The 18036-nt window shown below is 40.4% G+C and overlaps 1 protein-coding gene across 1 annotated transcript in view; it reads left to right on the top strand.

Moving 5' to 3' along the window:
• LOC140679755 (tubulin-specific chaperone D-like) overlaps positions 1–18036 on the top strand; it is a 79215-nt gene that overhangs the window by 53345 nt on the left and 7834 nt on the right. The window contains exons 27-33 of the mRNA XM_072915804.1: positions 677–795; positions 885–976; positions 3384–3524; positions 9254–9337; positions 9449–9607; positions 9681–9819; positions 15911–16032. Of these exons, the coding sequence (XP_072771905.1) occupies positions 677–795; positions 885–976; positions 3384–3524; positions 9254–9337; positions 9449–9607; positions 9681–9819; positions 15911–16032 (856 nt within the window). The remainder of the gene's footprint in view (positions 1–676; positions 796–884; positions 977–3383; positions 3525–9253; positions 9338–9448; positions 9608–9680; positions 9820–15910; positions 16033–18036) is intronic.

Below are 18036 nucleotides of genomic sequence, written 5' to 3'. Positions count from 1 at the left end.
AATATTCGGAGCAAAACATTTTGAATAATGTTATATTATGAGGAATGACGTGCACATTTTATGAGGGTAAAGTTGTAATATTAAGATATGTTTTTAAAGATAGAGAAGAGAAAATCATGTACATTTAAGAAAATAAAGTAGTACTACTGTTAGTAACTACTAATTGTATGAGAATAAAGTGGTAATATTCTGAGGAAAAACTTAAGCAAATAAAGTGGAACATAAACGGCTGCATTAAACTGACAACTGTCAAGGATGTTGTCAAGTTAGACAAAGTAAACGTGAACAATAGACCTATATTCTGTACTTTGTACAATAATAATGTATTTAATGATAATACCTAATTCATTTTGAGAAAAAGAGTGTGGTTGATGGTCTTTTTTTTAAATTATGAACATATTGTAATATTATGAGTTATTATTTTCTTTAAACATGTGTCCCCATACTGTTGTTACTCCCTTACCATTACAACTTATTTCATGCTAAATTAAAATGTTTCCCCCAATTTACTAATAATCATAATTTGGTACTGTACTTCTTTCTACTTTCACATTCCACCTTATTGTTCACCCCTTTGTACTTAAAATAAACACTCCATCAGCCCTTAGGCAATTCTAGGCAGCAGTGTGATAAGCATTACAGACAAAGGTGACCTTCTAAATGAATGTGTGTTTAGGCGTCGTGATGACTCAGTACATCGACGAGCTGAAGAGCCCGCAGATGCTCACCCGTTGCGGCTCTGCCCTGGCCCTCGGCTGTCTGCCAAGCTTTATGATCCACGGCAAACTGAAGCAGGTGTGCCTAAAGTCAACACAAGTCGTTGACATTCTCGTCACTGCAGTGTATCAATGTCAACTTATTGTCTGCTGTATGCTTCTCATTAGATCCTAGAGGGTCTCGGGCAGATGCATGGCGCCTGCTTGAGAGAAGGGCGTTTCCCAGAGGCCAGGAGGGATGCGGTCCGAGCCGTGGCACAGTGAGCTTTTTTCTTGTTGTATAAAGTTGTGATTTGTTTTTTCTAGCATATTTCTCACAAACCCTTTTGTGTCATACTACCTGATGTGTGCAAGCTTCAGTCAGGCTGACTGACAATACCTGCAGGACCTGAATGACGTGTCAGTCCAATTGTACCCTACTCCTCACACCTCCTATTTAGTCACATCAGATTATTAAATATACTTTTTTTTTTACTAACTCAAGAGTTTTGTTTTAGGCTCTCTTTAATGTTTCAAAACATGCTTTACAAAATAAATATGTACATATTTAAATAATATTTTTTACTGCAAATTGTGCTCTCTTTTTGATTGATTGATTAAGAAGTTTATTGACATCTTAAAGAATGTAATCCATGTAATGCTTTAAAAAGGCAAATGGATGGCACAAAAAGCCAAAAGGCTTGTTTCCATTGTGGTCCATTAAATATTCATCATATTTGATACATTCAATAATAAAACACATATAAGCTGTAACATGTATATAAAAAATATGTTTAAAAAAGGGATAAATGATGTACATATACACAGTATACATGTCAGGTGATTTCAAAAACAATATCTGACCTAGTGAGGGTTGGACTCCGCCAAGGCTGCCCTTTGTCACCCATTCTGTTCATAACTTTTATGGACAGAATTTCTAGGCGCAGTCAAGGCGTTGAGGGGATCCGGTTTGGTGGCTGCAGGATTAGGTCTCTGCTTTTTGCAGATGATGTGGTCCTGATGGCTTCATCTGGCCAAGATCTTCAGCTCTCACTGGATCGGTTCGCAGCCGAGTGTGAAGCGACTGGGATGAGAATCAGCACCTCCAAGTCCGAGTCCATGGTTCTCGCCCGGAAAAGGGTGGAGTGCCATCTCCGGTTTGGGAAGGAGACCTTGCCCCAAGTGGAGGAGTTCAAGTACCTAGGAGTCTTGTTCACGAGTGAGGGAAAAGTGGATGGTGAGATCGACAGGCGGATCGGTGCGGCATCTTCAGTAATGCGGACGCTGTATCGATCCGTTGTGGTGAAGAAGGAGCTGAGCCGGAAGGCAAAGCTCTCAATTTACCGGTCGATCTACGTTCCCATCCTCACCTATGGTCATGAGCTTTGGGTTATGACCGAAAGGACAAGATCACGGGTACAAGCGGCCCAAATGAGTTTCCTCCGCCGGGTGGCGGGGCTCTCCCTTAGAGATAGGGTGAGAAGCTCTGTCATCCGGGGGGAGCTCAAAGTAAAGCCACTGCTCCTCCACATGGAGAGGAGCCAGATGAGGTGGTTCGGGCATCTGGTCAGGATGCCACCCGAACGCCTCCCTCGGGAGGTGTTTAGGGCACGTCCAACCGGTAGGAGGCCAATGGGAAGACCCAGGACACGTTGGGAAGACTATGTCTCCCGGCTGGCCTGGGAACGCCTCGGGATCCCCCGGGAGGAGCTGGACAAAGTGGCTGGGGAGAGGGAAGTCTGGGCTTCCCTGCTTAGGCTGCTGCCCCCGCGACCCGACCTCGGATAAGCGGAAGAAGATGGATGGATGGATGGATGGATCTGACCTAATAGTGAGCTTGTTTTTTAAGGATAAATAAAATGGATACGCTATAGTAAGTAAAAACAGTTATAGCAAAACTAATTACATTTTTAAAAGTAATGTAAGTAAACAAGTTAAAGTATTATTTTATTTATGTACAGTTCGTTGCTTAAATTTTATAAAACATGTTTTTTATGCGGCAAATACTGTAGGTAGCTGGAAATTGCTTTGTACACAGAACATCAATTTCCACACTTCTATTAGCCCCGGGTCCAGTGGACCCAGACATCTTATATGTAATAGAAATGTGTAGGGGGGGTGTGTGGTGTGTGGTCATTAAATATGTATTCTGATATATGTTCTATACGGCGTGGCGCAGTTGGGAGAGTGGCTGTGCCAGCTACCTGAGGGTTCCTGGTTCAATCCCCACCTTCTACCATCCTAGTCACGTCCGTTGTGTCCTTGAGTAAGACACTTCACCCTTGCTCCTGATAGGTCCTGGTTAGCGCCTTGCATGGCAGCTCCCGCCATCAGTGTGGGATTGGGTGAATGTGGAAATAGTGTCAAAGTGCTTTGAGTTCCTTAAAAAAAGGTAGAAAAGCGCTATACAAGTATAACCCATTTACCATTTACCATTCTTCACAGAAAATGAGCCAAAGTCAGTGAGTCTCAGTTTGATAAGTCTTGTTTTTAGCATAGACTATGCTTGTTTTCATTTGTCACACAAGCTATGGAGAAATGACGTCACTTCCAAGTGTGTTTATGTTTATATATATATTGATGTAAATATGTGATTAAGTACAGTACAGTACAGTACTGCAAGACATTGAAAAGCATTACACTTGACTTTGGTTTAACTCAATCATATGTGTTTTCCTCCTACATTAGAGTGTGTCTGAAGGCAGGCGTCTGTGCCAGCGGACCCCCTGACTCAGTTCTCTGCTCAGACAACATAGCTGAAGTGTACGCTGTCCTGCTGGACAGCATGGATGACTACAGCATGGACAGCAGGGGTGACGTGGGGGCATGGTGAGTCAATCCTATCTAAGGTCCTTTTCTATTGGCCTTAGGTATTGAGAATGTTCTCCTCCCTTAGGCCTTTCTAGTGTCTTGTTTTCCTTCCACCCTGGGACACACACACAATGATCTTAGCAGTAGCCTGAGGGGATGCTTACCTTCTCAGCAGGAATGCCACCAGACTTGTTACTTGTGTCCCTCCTCGATACATGGGGTGGGCTAATCATTTCGCTCTTTTATTTACGTAGAGATATACTGGAGCTATACATTATAAAATCTATCTACAGTACTGAAAACCAAACACAACTAAATCTAACAAAGACCAAAACATAAGACATAATGTAAATCCAATGAATCTGTTCCAGACACCCAAACAATATGAACTATTGACTAATTTTATTGATTAAGGGACGAGCAGTAGAAAATGGATGGATGGTACATTTTCGTCACTTATTTGTCTTTGGTACACTAATGTGTATATTTTAGGCCATTGGTTCTTTGTTTTATTTTTGCAAAAAAATATATATATACAGTGGGGCAAAAAAGTATTTAGTCAGCCATCAAATGTGCAAGTTCTCCCACTTAAAATGATGACAGAGGTCTGTAATTTTCATCATAGGTACACTTCAACTGTGAGAGACAGAATGTGAAAAAAAAATCCAGGAATTCACATTGTAGGATTTTTAAAGAATTTTTTTGTAAATGATGGTGGAAAATAAGTATTTGGTCAATAACAAAAATTCAACTCAATAATTTGTAATATAACCTTTGTTGGCAATAACAGAGGTCAAACAATTACTATAGATCTTTACCAGGTTTGCACACACAGTAGCTGGTATTTTGGCCCATTCCTCCATGCAGATCTTCTCGAGAGCAGTGATGTTTTGGGGCTGTCGCCAAGCAACACGGACTTTCAACTCCCTCCACAGATTTTCTATGGGGTTGAGGTCTGGAGACTGGCTAGGCCACTCCAGGACTTTCAAATGCTTCTTACGGAGCCACTCCTTCGTTGCCCGGGCGGTGTGTTTGGGATCATTGTCATGCTGGAAGACCCAGCCACGTTTCATCTTCAAAGCTCTCACTGATGGAGGAGTTTTTGGCTCAAAATCTCACGATACATGGCCCCATTCATTCTTTCCTTAACACGGATCAGTCGGCATGTCCCCTTAGCAGAAAAACAGCCCCAAAGCATGATGTTTCCACCCCCATGCTTCACAGTAGGTATGGTGTTCTTGGGATGCAACTCAGTATTCTTCTTCCTCCAAACACGACGAGTTGAGTTTATACCAAAAAGTTCTATTTTGGTTTCATTTGACCACATGACATTCTCCCAATCCTCTGCTGTATCATCCATGTGCTCTCTGGCAAACTTCAGACGGGCCTGGACATGCACTGGTTTAAGCAGGGGGACACGTCTGGCACTGCAGGATTTGATTCCCTGTCGGCGTAGTGTGTTACTGATGGTAACCTTTGTTACTTTGGTCCCAGCTCTCTGCAGGTCATTCACCAGGTCCCCCCGTGTGGTTCTGGGATTTTTGCTCACCGTTCTCATGATGATTTTGACCCCACGGGATGAGATCTTACGTGGAGCCCCAGATCGAGGGAGATTATCAGTGGTCTTGTATGTCTTCCATTTTCTGATAATTGCTCCCACAGTTGATTTTTTCACACCAAGCTGCTTGCCTATTGTAGATTCACTCTTCACAGTCTGGTGCAGGTCTACAATTATTTTCCTGGTGTCCTTCGACATCTCTTTGGTCTTGGCCATAGTGGAGTTTGGAGTCTGACTGTTTGAGGCTGTGGACAGGTGTCTTTTATACAGATAACGAGTTCAAACAGGTTTATTAATTAATACAGGTAACGAGTGGAGGACAGAAGAGCTTCTTAAAGAAGAAGTTACAGGTCTGTGAGAGCCAGAGATCTTTCTTGTTTGAAGTGACCAAATACTTATTTTCTACCATAATTTACAAATAAATTCTTTAAAAATCCTACAATGTGAATTCCTGGATTTTTTTTCACATTCTGTCTCTCACAGTTGAAGTGTACCTATGATGAAAATTGCAGACCTCTGTCATCATTTAAAGTGGGAGAACTTGCACATTTGGTGGCTGACTAAATACTTTTTTGCCCCACTGTATTTATTAGGGGTGTAACGGTACGTGTATTTGTATTGAACCGTTTTGGTACGAGGGTTTTGGTTCGGTTCGGAGGTGTACCGAACGAGTTTCCACACGAACATATTAAGTAGCCGCCTCCGCTTCTTTCTGCCTCTGTTTCTGTCTGTCCTCTACACAGCACCCAGCATTGTCCCACCCACACAACCATCTGATTGGTTACAAACAGAGCGGTAACAGCCAATCAGCAGTGCGTATTCAGAGCGCATGTAGTCAGTGCTTAGCGTTTAGCAGGTAAGCATCAGGCAGCGGACTCTCCCCAAATGATAATAAACACCTCCCAGTCAACTACTAGTAACATCACTATGAGCCCGTTGACCTTCTAGAAACAAAAAAGACAGCTCAGCTCGCTCGCAGTCCTGGCTTGAGGTGAAAGCTAATTCGCTTTTAGCGTAACGTTAGCTCATTTTGCTGTGTGTGTGTGTGTGTGTGTGTGTGTGTGTGTGTGTGTGTGTGTGTGTGTGTGTGTGTGTGTGTGTGTGTGTGTGTGTGTGTGTGTGTGTGTGTTACGGACAGCAAAGCCCTATCTGTCTGTTATTTCACTTTACCTTTTTCTGTGTTGATTGAGCTGTGTTGAAACAGCAAAAAAGGACATTATGTTAAATGAAGAGTTTCTGTCTCTGATAGTTGATATAATAATGTAAGTGCATCATTAAGCCTACATAAACTTCAGGGATGAATAGTCTCTCCTATTGCTATTGTACCATTTTTTCAGCTATAGTTACATGAATCATTAGTAATGGAGCAGCCTAGTTTTGAATGGCAGGGTCCCTGCTGTCACATGTTGATAAAAATATAACATTTACATAATACAAATCAATTACATGCTTCCCAAATGCTGTAATAAATTAAGCATGATGAGTTGACTTGAAACTGTTTAATGTTGCACTTTTTATATGTAGAAGAAACGTTTTGTCATTTTATTTAATCTGAGCAACAACTTGAGGCAGTTTAATGTTGATTAACGGGGGCAGAATTATTATAGTGTTCCCAATGTTAAAAGGATAAAGCCATTGTTTACAAATTTGGTAAATAAATAACCAAAAAATGTATATTTTGTTGTTTTCTTACTGTACTGAAAATGAACCGAACCGTGACCTCTAAACCGAGGTACGTACCGAACCAAAATTTCTGTGTACCGTTACACCCCTACTATTTTTATATTGCTATTTTTGTCTTTGGTATGAACATTATTATGTAAACTCAAAGTTTTTTTTTTTTTTTTTTTTTTTGATTCTTTGTTGTTGCTATTTTTGTATTACAACATTTTATTATTTGATCATGTTGTACTGCATTGTAATCTTTTGTTTTGTGATTGTGTGAGGTTTTGTGCCTGGACCCCAGGAAGAATAGTCTCCACTGCGGTGTAGACTAATGGGGATCCTTAATAAACTAAACTAAACTAAACATCAAACACATTTTATAGAGAATGGTTATAAATGTATGTGATAAATGGATAAACGAACATTTGACATTTTATTTACCTTGATTGAAGACAGCAATGAGCGAGGAGGTGTGGGACACTCATGAAGACACCACCTTTTTTTTAATTCACTAGTGTTTCTCACTTTCTTTATCAAAGTTGGGAGTAGAAAGGTACCACTGTAATGAAAATAAAAAATAATCTGTTCCTGTGTCAAGTCTAGGGCTGCAGCTAACGATTATTTTTCTATCGATTAATCTATAGATTATTTTTTCGATTAATCGGTTAATCTATAGATTATTTTTTCGATTAATCTATAGATTATTTTTCCTTTTACCGATTTTTTTTTAATTTAAAATGAAGAGGAAAAAATAAATGTAGGCCAGTTTTTTCAAAAGGCATGGCTTTTATTTACAAAAAAAAAAGTATGGCCACTCAGTCAACATTGACAACAACATGACAAAATATTCTGTAACAATGTAAACATTTAAAACTTTTAACATTTAACAAAATTAAAAAGTAGCTCATTTGCTTTTTAATGTGCAAATATAAAAGTAAACATCCAGTGCAAATCTTAATATTCTGGAATAGTATAAGCATTTCAAAAGTAAAAGTATTGCTTATTTTGCTTTAAAATGTGCAAAAATAAAGATAAACATCCAATACAAAAAAGTGCAAAACGGAAATATTCTGTAACAAGTGTAAACATTTCAACAAAAGTAAAAGTATTGCTTATTTGCTAAAATGTGCAAAAATAAAGCTAAACATCCAATACAAAAAAGTGTACAGTGTAAACATTTCAACAAAAGTAAAAGTATTGCTTATTTTGCTTAATAACACAACAATGATAGTATGATTAAAGTGAAAGTTAATTGTTGGTTTGTACATAGTATATGTAACTGTTAATGTTGTAAAAGGTATTTGCACAACTAATTAACGTTAGCGTTTGTGACACGTCTTGTGCCGTGGGGTTCTTTCAGGACCGACAGACTGAACGCCAGACGGCTTTGCCAGGTTTACAATCTTTTAATTTTACACAAAGTCTTTTCTCTTCCAACTGCGCGGATCGCGCACCTGGGCACGATTGCGGCGTCGCTCCCGGCGCGCCCCGCCTCGCCGCTCGCTCGCCACCGCCGCCGCCTCTCCACAGCGTTAAAGAGGAGCGCGTCTTTGTAAACACTGAACAGGCACGCCAAACGCGCCTCTCAGAGCGAAACGGTGCTTTAGTTTATGAATTTACAACGCAGATACAAATGACACATTCATGTTTTTGTGTAATAATGACAACGTATACGCACGCGGACGATTGACTTGTTGATGGTGATGGCAAGAACGCTGTCGGGGGTTTTCTTTTCAAATGTTCGTTCATAGCCGTTGTGCTGCTATGATAGGCCATTTCCGCTCGACACAGTGTGCATACAACAACATTATTAGGCCGTTTATTGAAATACTCCCACACTTTTGACGACTTTTGGCGTGCTTTTTTCCCCTCGCTCGCATCGTCTGCTTTGCGCTCCGCCATGACAGTAAAGTAGAGTGACGTAAATATGCGACGCGCCGACGCACAAAAACGGCGTCGACGTATTTACGTAACCGACTACGTCGACGCGTTGTTTCAGCCTTAGTCAAGTCGTCACCATCATTAAACATTTAAGTACACCGCCAACATTTTGAAGTTCAATTTTACCATTCGTGGTTGTCGTACAAGTGTAACAATAAGTTAAGCACTGTGAAAGGTAAAACAAAGCGAAACGCAAACGCCTTAAGAATGTTTTTTACAAAAGTATTTGGACTCCGCTTGAGTCTTACCAGCAACTTGAGGGTTCCAGGTTCGATCCCCGCTTCTGCCATCCTAGTCACAGCTGTTGTGTCCTTGGGCAAGACACTTCACCCACCTGCTCCCAGTGCCACCCACACTGCTTTAAATGTAACTTAGATAATGGCTTTCACTCTGTAAAGGGCTATAAAAAAAACAAGGTTAGGTTGAATCCCGATACTCCAGCTCTCGGACTGAATGTTGCAAACAGCAAAGTACACACCCAGCGTTCATTTTGTGATCCTTGCCAAGCTGAGCTCTGGTGTGGAACCTTGTTGAAGAGTTTGATGATGACGTGGACATTGGCTTCTTCTTCAATCCTCCACAGGGTGAGGGAGGCAGCCATGAGTAGCCTGAAGGATGTGACTATCCTGGTGACCAGAACTGCTCCAGGAATTCTTCTACCGGACCAGTGAGTAGATGTTCCTCACACCTTACCGTCTTGCTTCGTTGCTTCAAAGAAGGAGCAAGGTGTCTTGGCGATGATTACACATTATCTGCACTGCATCCGTCCTCTTTTAAGGGTGAAGAGCATGATGTGCGGCCTGGTCCGACAGGCAGCAGAGAAGATTGACCGCTACAGAGCGCATGCCGGCAACGTCTTCACGCAGCTTCTCCACTGTTCTGACCCTGCAGTACCGCACATCCCCCACCGAGAGGAGCTGCTCAGCATCTTCCCTCCGTGAGCATCTCCTGTCCCCTCTGCCACCTGTTTGTGACCTCATATTCACCTGTCAATCTCCTTGCCTTTCTAGGGAAGTCCAAACCACTCTGAACTGGAACGCCCCGTCCCAAGCCTTCCCCTATATTACCCGATTGCTAGGGCTGCCGGAATACCAGTATCACACCCTCCTAGGCCTCACAGTGTCAGTGGGAGGCATGACCCAATCCACTGTAAGTAGCTAACAGACACACACACTCATAGAACAGATTGTGTTTTTAAATATATTTTTTTAGAATGTGCCCCTGACCCATTTTGAGATTTGACCACAAAATTAGGAAACTCTTTTAATGAATGATTAATAAGGGTGTAACGATACACAAAAATTTCGGTTCAGTACGTACCTCGGTTTAGAGGTCACGGTTCGGTTCATTTTCGGTACAGTAAGAAAAAATATATATACATTTTCTGGTTATATATTTACCAAAATTTGTAAAGAATGGCTTTATCCTTTTAACATAACAATAACATACATATATACACACAGGGTCGATTGCCAGGGTTAATGCAGTCAACATATATAAAGTAAAAACTAAATAAGATAAGGCTCAGAATTGGTTTCTTAACAAAACCTTTCTACATATAAAGTGCAACATTTCCACATATGAAGTGCAACATTAAACTGCTTCAAGTTTTTGCTCGGATTAAATAAAATGACAAAACTTTTCTTCTACATATAAAAAGTGCAACATTAAACAGTTTCAAGTCAACTCAGCCTCAGATTAACTTTTCTTTTCCCCCCCAGCCTTTAACCCTGGTGACTTTCACTCAATCTTCATGTTTTTGCCAGAAAAATCAGTTTATCCACATTGTCTGCAGAAAGAGCAGACCTGCTTGCAGTTACAATGTCTCCAGCTGTGGAAAATACCCTTTCACTGGGCACGGAAGTAGCAGGTATGGCGAGGTAGTGCCTGGCCAACTTGGCAGTAAGAGGATATATGGGCTCATTGTTCTTCCACCATACAGGTGGCTCGAAATCTAGTTTTTAATGCAATACGGTCTTAAATGTGCTGCTATAAAAACATTTGTTATTGCTTTAGCCCTGCCTGACTCGCCGAGGAGAGGCTGTGCTTGAATGCGGTGTTTGCACCATGCTCGTCTTTCTTTTCGTTGAAGCGATGTTATCCATTGTTGTATCGCACCGCGAAACCGAAATGTTCCCAAACGGGAGATCTTAACGAGGCAGGAGGGTCTTCCAGCTCTGGCTTTTGCATGTTGTCGTAGCCCGGTCGCTGCTAGCATGCCGTATGTTGTGCCTCGGTGTGCATTGTTTACACAACGTACTTAATATGTCCGTGTGGAAACTCGTTCGGTACACCTCCGAACCGAACCGAAACCCCCGTACCAAAACGGTTCAACACAAATACACGTACCGTTACACCCTTTATGATTCATATTAAGTTCCTTTTTTTTTTTATTTTGACATTTTGTTAATAGTTTATTCAAGTTTATTCACAATACCATATAACAAATACAATAGTAGTAAAATATCATCATTTAAAGATGTTGGTATGTGAAAGGGTCCCCCAAATAAGCTAGAAGAAGCTTTTGACAGGGGGTCCAGAGGATAGAATATACATGAAATGATGGAATATACATGGAATGATGGAACATGGTAGCAAGTACAACAACAAAAAACAACGCTATATGATTAACACAAGATAATAGTACTAAAGCAAGCATACACATACATACATACATTCATTCAACCATGCAAAACCCAACAGTAGTCTACCCTACATGAGGCATTAAATATAGGTGGTTAATAGATAAGTTTTTAGTTTATTTTTGAAGTTGGAGAATGGATACAGCATCTTGAGGCTCTCATTAAGCCGGTTCCAAATCTTTGGCCCCTTGAGGCTCTCATTAAGCCGGTTCCAAATCTTTGGTCCCCTGCATACAACACTTCGAGCGGTACAATCCAGTAAACGATGTTTCCCTGATATCAAATCTAAGTTACGAGTGTTGTGGGCATGCTGGGGATGGTAGATAGGAACCAAGCTACAGAGCCTTAAATTCAGCCTGTAAATGACTTGATAGGTTAAACAAGCATTTTGATAAATATTGAACTCTGTCAGTCTTAAGAGATGATAATTATGGAATAGATGTCGAGTGGGGGCATTAAACTTGGACCATGACAGGGCCCGTATAATTTTCTTTTGCATAGATTCTAATTTGTGGAGGTAGGTAGGGAAGGTGTTACACCAGATGACATTACAGTAGTTTAGATGTGGTTCAAAGAGAGTTTTATATAGTGTGAGTAGAGCATAAAGAGGAAGATAATGACGAAGGTGAAAGAACAGGCCAACATATTTGGATAATTTGTTTAACAGATGGCTAATGTGACATTTGAAATTGAGGTATTCGTCAATGATGACCCCCAGGAATTTTGTGGAGTACACTCTCTGTATTTCCTGCCCATTGATGTTGATATGGCAGTGCTCAGTATTTGTCTGGTTTTTATTAGAACGAAATAGAATAAAATTTGTTTTATTTACATTAAGTGAGAGCTTATTGCATTTGAACCAGGAATCTACTTTCAGAAGCTCTGAATTGACAGTTACTTGTAGATCGTGTAGGCTCCTGTGTGAGGTAAACAAATTTGTATCATCAGCAAAAATTATTTTATGAAAAGTTTCGGAGGAGTTTACAAAATCATTTATGTATAGGATAAAAAGGAGAGGCCCCAAGATGGATCCCTGGGGAACCCCATAATTTATGGTCATACAGGGTGAATTGTGATCATTGACGCATACACATTGCTGCCTTCCGTATAGGTAAGAGCGGAACCAATCGAGATAAGCCTTTTCCATGAATTACTTTCCTCATGTTTTTAAATTGGCTATAATGCAGATACAAAGATAAAAAAAGGTACAAAAAATATGGCCATCTGTATTTTTGAAGTATTGTTTAAGGTTGTTTTTTGTCAGCATGCAGCTCAAATATTTATTTACAAACCTATGTGTAACAAAAACCGGCCAACAGAGGGAGCCATATAACTATTGAAGCCAATTCCACTCACTCTCCTGAGTCCATAGTCTTGTCTCTTGAGAACACTTCACCTCATTTTCTCCCTTCGGCCTTTTGGGAGCTGATAAAAAAAAAAGAGCTAAAAACTGCACAGACGAGGTCAGTAAAAATCAAGTTCCTGTATCAGTGGAGTGAATCAACACATTGGAAGGAAAGATGCTTGCTTTTCCACACATGCATTCTTAGATTGATATGTTTGCTCAGGATTGAATGTAAAATGAACCAGAGCCGAATCAATGCACGGGCCAACATCAGCATTCCCACACCACAGGCACACACACACACACACACACACACACACACACACACACACACACACACACACACACACACACACACACATTGTGTTAAAGCATCAAATAGCCTCCCAGGAACCGTCCATTCACAGCTCCCGTGGGCATATGAGGATATGTTCAGAGACCTATAAAAGTGGTTTACTTAACAAGATTTTAATCAGCAAGCGTGTGTCTATTTATAAAGCAATTTGTTGTAGTATAGTTCAGACATTGTCATTTAATCATGCTCTTTCAATGCAGATGAGGACTTAAAGGGGAACTGCACTTTTTTGGGATATAATTTTTTTTTTTTTGCATTTGAAATATTAAATAAATACAATCAAAAGTTCACTTACAATGGAGCCTATGGGAGCTGCGCAATACCGCCTATAAAGCCCTTAAAAAAACATCCAGACACCTCCATTAAGGTTTTATACTCATGATGTAACTAGATCCACTATGTTAGATCCACTATGGACTGGACTCTCACACTATTATGTTAGATCCACTATGGACTGGACTCTCACACTATTATGTTAGATCCACTATGGACTGGACTCTCACACTATTATGTTAGATCCACTATGGACTGGACTCTCACACTATTATGTTAGATCCACTATGGACTGGACTCTCACAATATTATGTTAGATCCACTATGGACTGGACTCTCAAACTATTATGTTAGATCCACTATGGACTGGACTCTCACACTATTATGTTAGATCCACTATGGACTGGACTCTCACACTATTATGTTAGATCCACTATGGACTGGACTCTCACACTATTATGTTAGATCCACTATGGACTGGACTCTCACTATTATGTTAGATCCACTATGGACTGGACTCTCACTATTATGTTAGATCCACTATGGACTGGACTCTCACTATTATGTTAGATCCACTATGGACTGGACTCTCACTATTATGTTAGATCCACTATGGACTGGACTCTCACTATTATGTTAGATCCACTATGGACTGGACTCTCACTATTATGTTAGATCCACTATGGACTGGACTCTCACACTATTATGTTAGATCCACTATGGACTGGACTCTCACACTATTATGTTAGATCCACTATGGACTGGACTCTCACTATTATGTTAGATCCACTATGGACTGGACTCTCACTATTATGTTAGATCCACTATGGACTGGACTCTCACTATTATGTTAGATCCACTATGGACTGGACTCTCACTATTATGTTAGATCCACTATGGACTCACTATTATGTTAGATCCACTATGGACTGGACTCCCACACTATTATGTTAGATCCACTATGGACTGGACTCTCACACTATTATGTTAGATCCACTATGGACTGGACTCTCACACTATTATGTTAGATCCACTATGGACTGGACTCTCACAATATTATGTTAGATCTACTATGGACTGGACTCTCACACTATTATGGTAGATCCACTATGGACTGGACTCTCACTATTATGTTAGATCCACTATGGACTGGACTCTCACACTATTATGTTAGATCCACTATGGACTGGACTCTCACAATATTATGTTAGATCTACTATGGACTGGACTCTCACACTATTATGTTAGATCCACTATGGACTGGACTCTCACACTATTATGTTAGATCCACTATGGACTGGACTCTCAAACTATTATGTTAGATCCACTATGGACTGGACTCTCACACTATTATGTTAGATCTACTATGGACTGGACTCTCACACTATTATGTTAGATCCACTATGGACTGGACTCTCACACTATTATGTTAGATCCACTATGGACTGGACTCTCACTATTATGTTAGATCCACTATGGACTCACTATTATGTTAGATCCACTATGGACTGGACTCCCACACTATTATGTTAGATCCACTATGGACTGGACTCTCACACTATTATGTTGGATCCACTATGGACTGGACTCTCACAATATTATGTTAGATCCACTATGGACTGGACTCTCACTATTATGTTAGATCCACTATGGACTGGACTCTCACAATATTATGTTAGATCCACTATGGACTGGACTCTCACACTATTATGTTAGATCCACTATGCACCGGTCGCCTTGGGGGTGGGGTCCCTTCCAAGGTTTCTCATTGTCCCAAGTGTCACATTGTCTCACAAGTGTCTCAAAGGGCTGCACAAGCCACAACGACATAATCGGCTCAGTTCCCACATCAGGGCAAGGAAAAACTCAACCCAATGGGATGACAATGAGAAACCTCGGAGGGGACCGCAGATGTTTCTTATTGTTTCTCAATAAAACATCACTTACTATACAAGGTCTGCTGTCATTGGGTTGCAGACTGCTGGGATGTTTATGTATTCCCTTTTAGATGACGAATGACCATAGTCCTCTCAAAGAAAAGCAGGGGTGGGGGGGGGGCACCAAGCATCTTTTCGTGTCCTCCTCGCCAGTTTCGGGTCCTAAAGGCCTGTACCAAATTGTCGCAATACCTACTGAAGACGCCTTCTGTCCAGGTGAGGTGCATGATGTATGATCTAGGAATAAACGTGCAGGGAAGCGAGGAAGCAGCAGACCACTTGATGATGTAACATAGGCACACACGGAAGTGATCACGTCGCCGCTATAAATAGTTTGTTTGAGTTAGCGCTTATAATAACAATATCAATAATACTTGTTTGCTATTCAAGTCACAAAATGTATTGTTGGTTGTTTTTGAATGGTTATTTATTGGTATTTATGGGCGAAATAGAGGCGCTCCCATGAGCTGACTTTTATTTACTTTTATTTGCAAGTTAGAATGCATTAAAAAAATCCATCTGTCCTCATATTTTTTGTAATGATTGTGAACGACAGGCAAAATTCCCCCAAAAAGTGTAGCTCCATTTTCAGACACTCAAGAAAGCTACAACAAAGTAGCTAACGGTGTTACATTATGGTCCCATTCATTGAGGTTGTCAATTCTGACTTTATGTCGCTCCTCTCCAGGTGCACTCCTCGTCCCAGTCTACGTTTGAATTCCTGCGGGGGATCCAGGACGACCACGCCGCCCTACAACACTTTAGAGACACGTTGCTGAAAATCTTTAGGGACAATGCTTGCAATGACAGGTACAAACTTTCTGCTGTCACCTAACTCAACAACAAGCATACATTTGTTTCACCCTGGATTGTTTTCAATCATCTTCTAAAAGTCAAACTGCCTTAAAATGCGGACACTGAACAGGCATTTGATTAGGCACATGTACTATCAAATGACATTAAATACAAACAGAATCGACTGGAACTGTCGAGCGGCACTGCGTGACCATATTGTGTAAGCCAGTGCTTCTCAATCAATTATTCTCTGTCATGCCCCCCCCCGCCCAATACTGAAAGTACCCCCTGCCTTCCATCCAACACTTTACCACGCCCTCTTTGTCAGTGGGTACCACCCCATTATTTGAGAAGTACTAACTCTTCTACTGCTGAACTGCTGTACACAAAAGAAACATGTTGCCAAAACATGCGCTCCTACTATTTTTCTGACAAATAACCATTATTAAACCTGATCATTCAAACCACAGATTGACTAGAAATTTCTCATATGTGCTTTAAAAACATCCACTATACTATAGCTTTCGAGCAGTGCTTCTCAATAGTTCTGTTACGCACCCCCTGGGAAGAAGAAAACATTCCGCCCCCACTCTCTGCTGTGACTATAAACAGTATCATTTGTCTATAGGTATACATTTGCGTAACATTGTATCCTTATAACATAACGAAAACAAAGAAAATCAGATCAACTTACAACAAAGAATAACTTTATTAACATTGTTTTTTAGTCTGTAATAGCATACTTGCCAACCCTCCCGGATTTTCCGGGAGACTCCCGAAATTCAGCGCCTCTCCCGAAAACCTCCTGGGGCAAATTTTCTCCCGAAAATCTCCCGAAATTCAGGCGGAGCTGGAAGCCACGCCCCCTCCAGCTCCATGCGGACCTGAGTGACGTGTCAACAGCCTGTATTCACGTCCGCTTTCCCACAATATAAACAGCGTGCCTTCCCAAACACGTTATAACTATAGAATGATGGAGGGCGAGTTCTTGGTTTCTTATGTGGGTTTATTGTTAGGCAGTTTCATTAACGTCCTCCCAGCGGGGTAACAACACACAACAACAGCAGTCATGTTTTATTCTACCGTAAAGCAGTTCGTCTGCCGTAAACAGCAATGTTGTTGTAATATATTGAGTTGGAGGCAATAACCAGGCGAGGTGATGAAGTACGTCTCTTTGCTGTAGACTTCAGAACAGACTCACACACTTGACGTCAGGTGCGCAACACCACGTAAATCGTTGGCCAACCAAAAAGTAACCCCAGTACGCTATAGCCAACATTCACCAGGAGATGGCAACAGACAAACATAGATCCCTCTATTACATTCCTCCCCTTTTAGAAATGTAGAAGTTACTCAAAATAAATAAACAACCCAACCAAAAAATGCAGCAGCTCAATTAAAAAACTGTACTTAAGCCACATTCTTTTTTTCTTTTTTAGTACTGAACTCTTAACCCTCATTTGTAAACAATAACATGCTTATTATACAAACATTATTTGTACACCTTTAACACAGATTTTTATACTGTCTTCAGAGATTCAGTTTTTTTGGTGGTACTCGAAACCTTTCTGGGTACCTGCGAAAGGGTGTTCAGCATGGTTAGAAAAATAGTGACAGAGAATAGAACAAGGATGGACAATTCAACCCTTAACTCAACAATGAGTAGATGAGTGTTGTGTGTATATATGTGTAAATAAATGAACACTGAAATTCAAGTATTTCTTTTATTTATATATATATATATATATATATATATATATATATATATATATATATATATATATATATAAAATAAATATATATATATAGCTAGAATTCACTGAAAGTCAAGTATTTCTTATATATATACAGGGTATATATATATATATATACAGGGTATATATATATATATATATATATATATATATATATATATATATATATATATATATATAATATATGAAATACTTGACTTGGTGAATTCTAGCTGTAAATATACTCCTCCCCTCTTAGCCACGCCCCCATTCCATTGTATGTTAT

This window comes from Nerophis lumbriciformis, linkage group LG22 (assembly GCF_033978685.3).
Source record: "Nerophis lumbriciformis linkage group LG22, RoL_Nlum_v2.1, whole genome shotgun sequence".
NCBI lineage: Eukaryota > Metazoa > Chordata > Actinopteri > Syngnathiformes > Syngnathidae > Nerophis > Nerophis lumbriciformis.
This window is presented reverse-complemented; position numbering and strand designations above follow the sequence as displayed.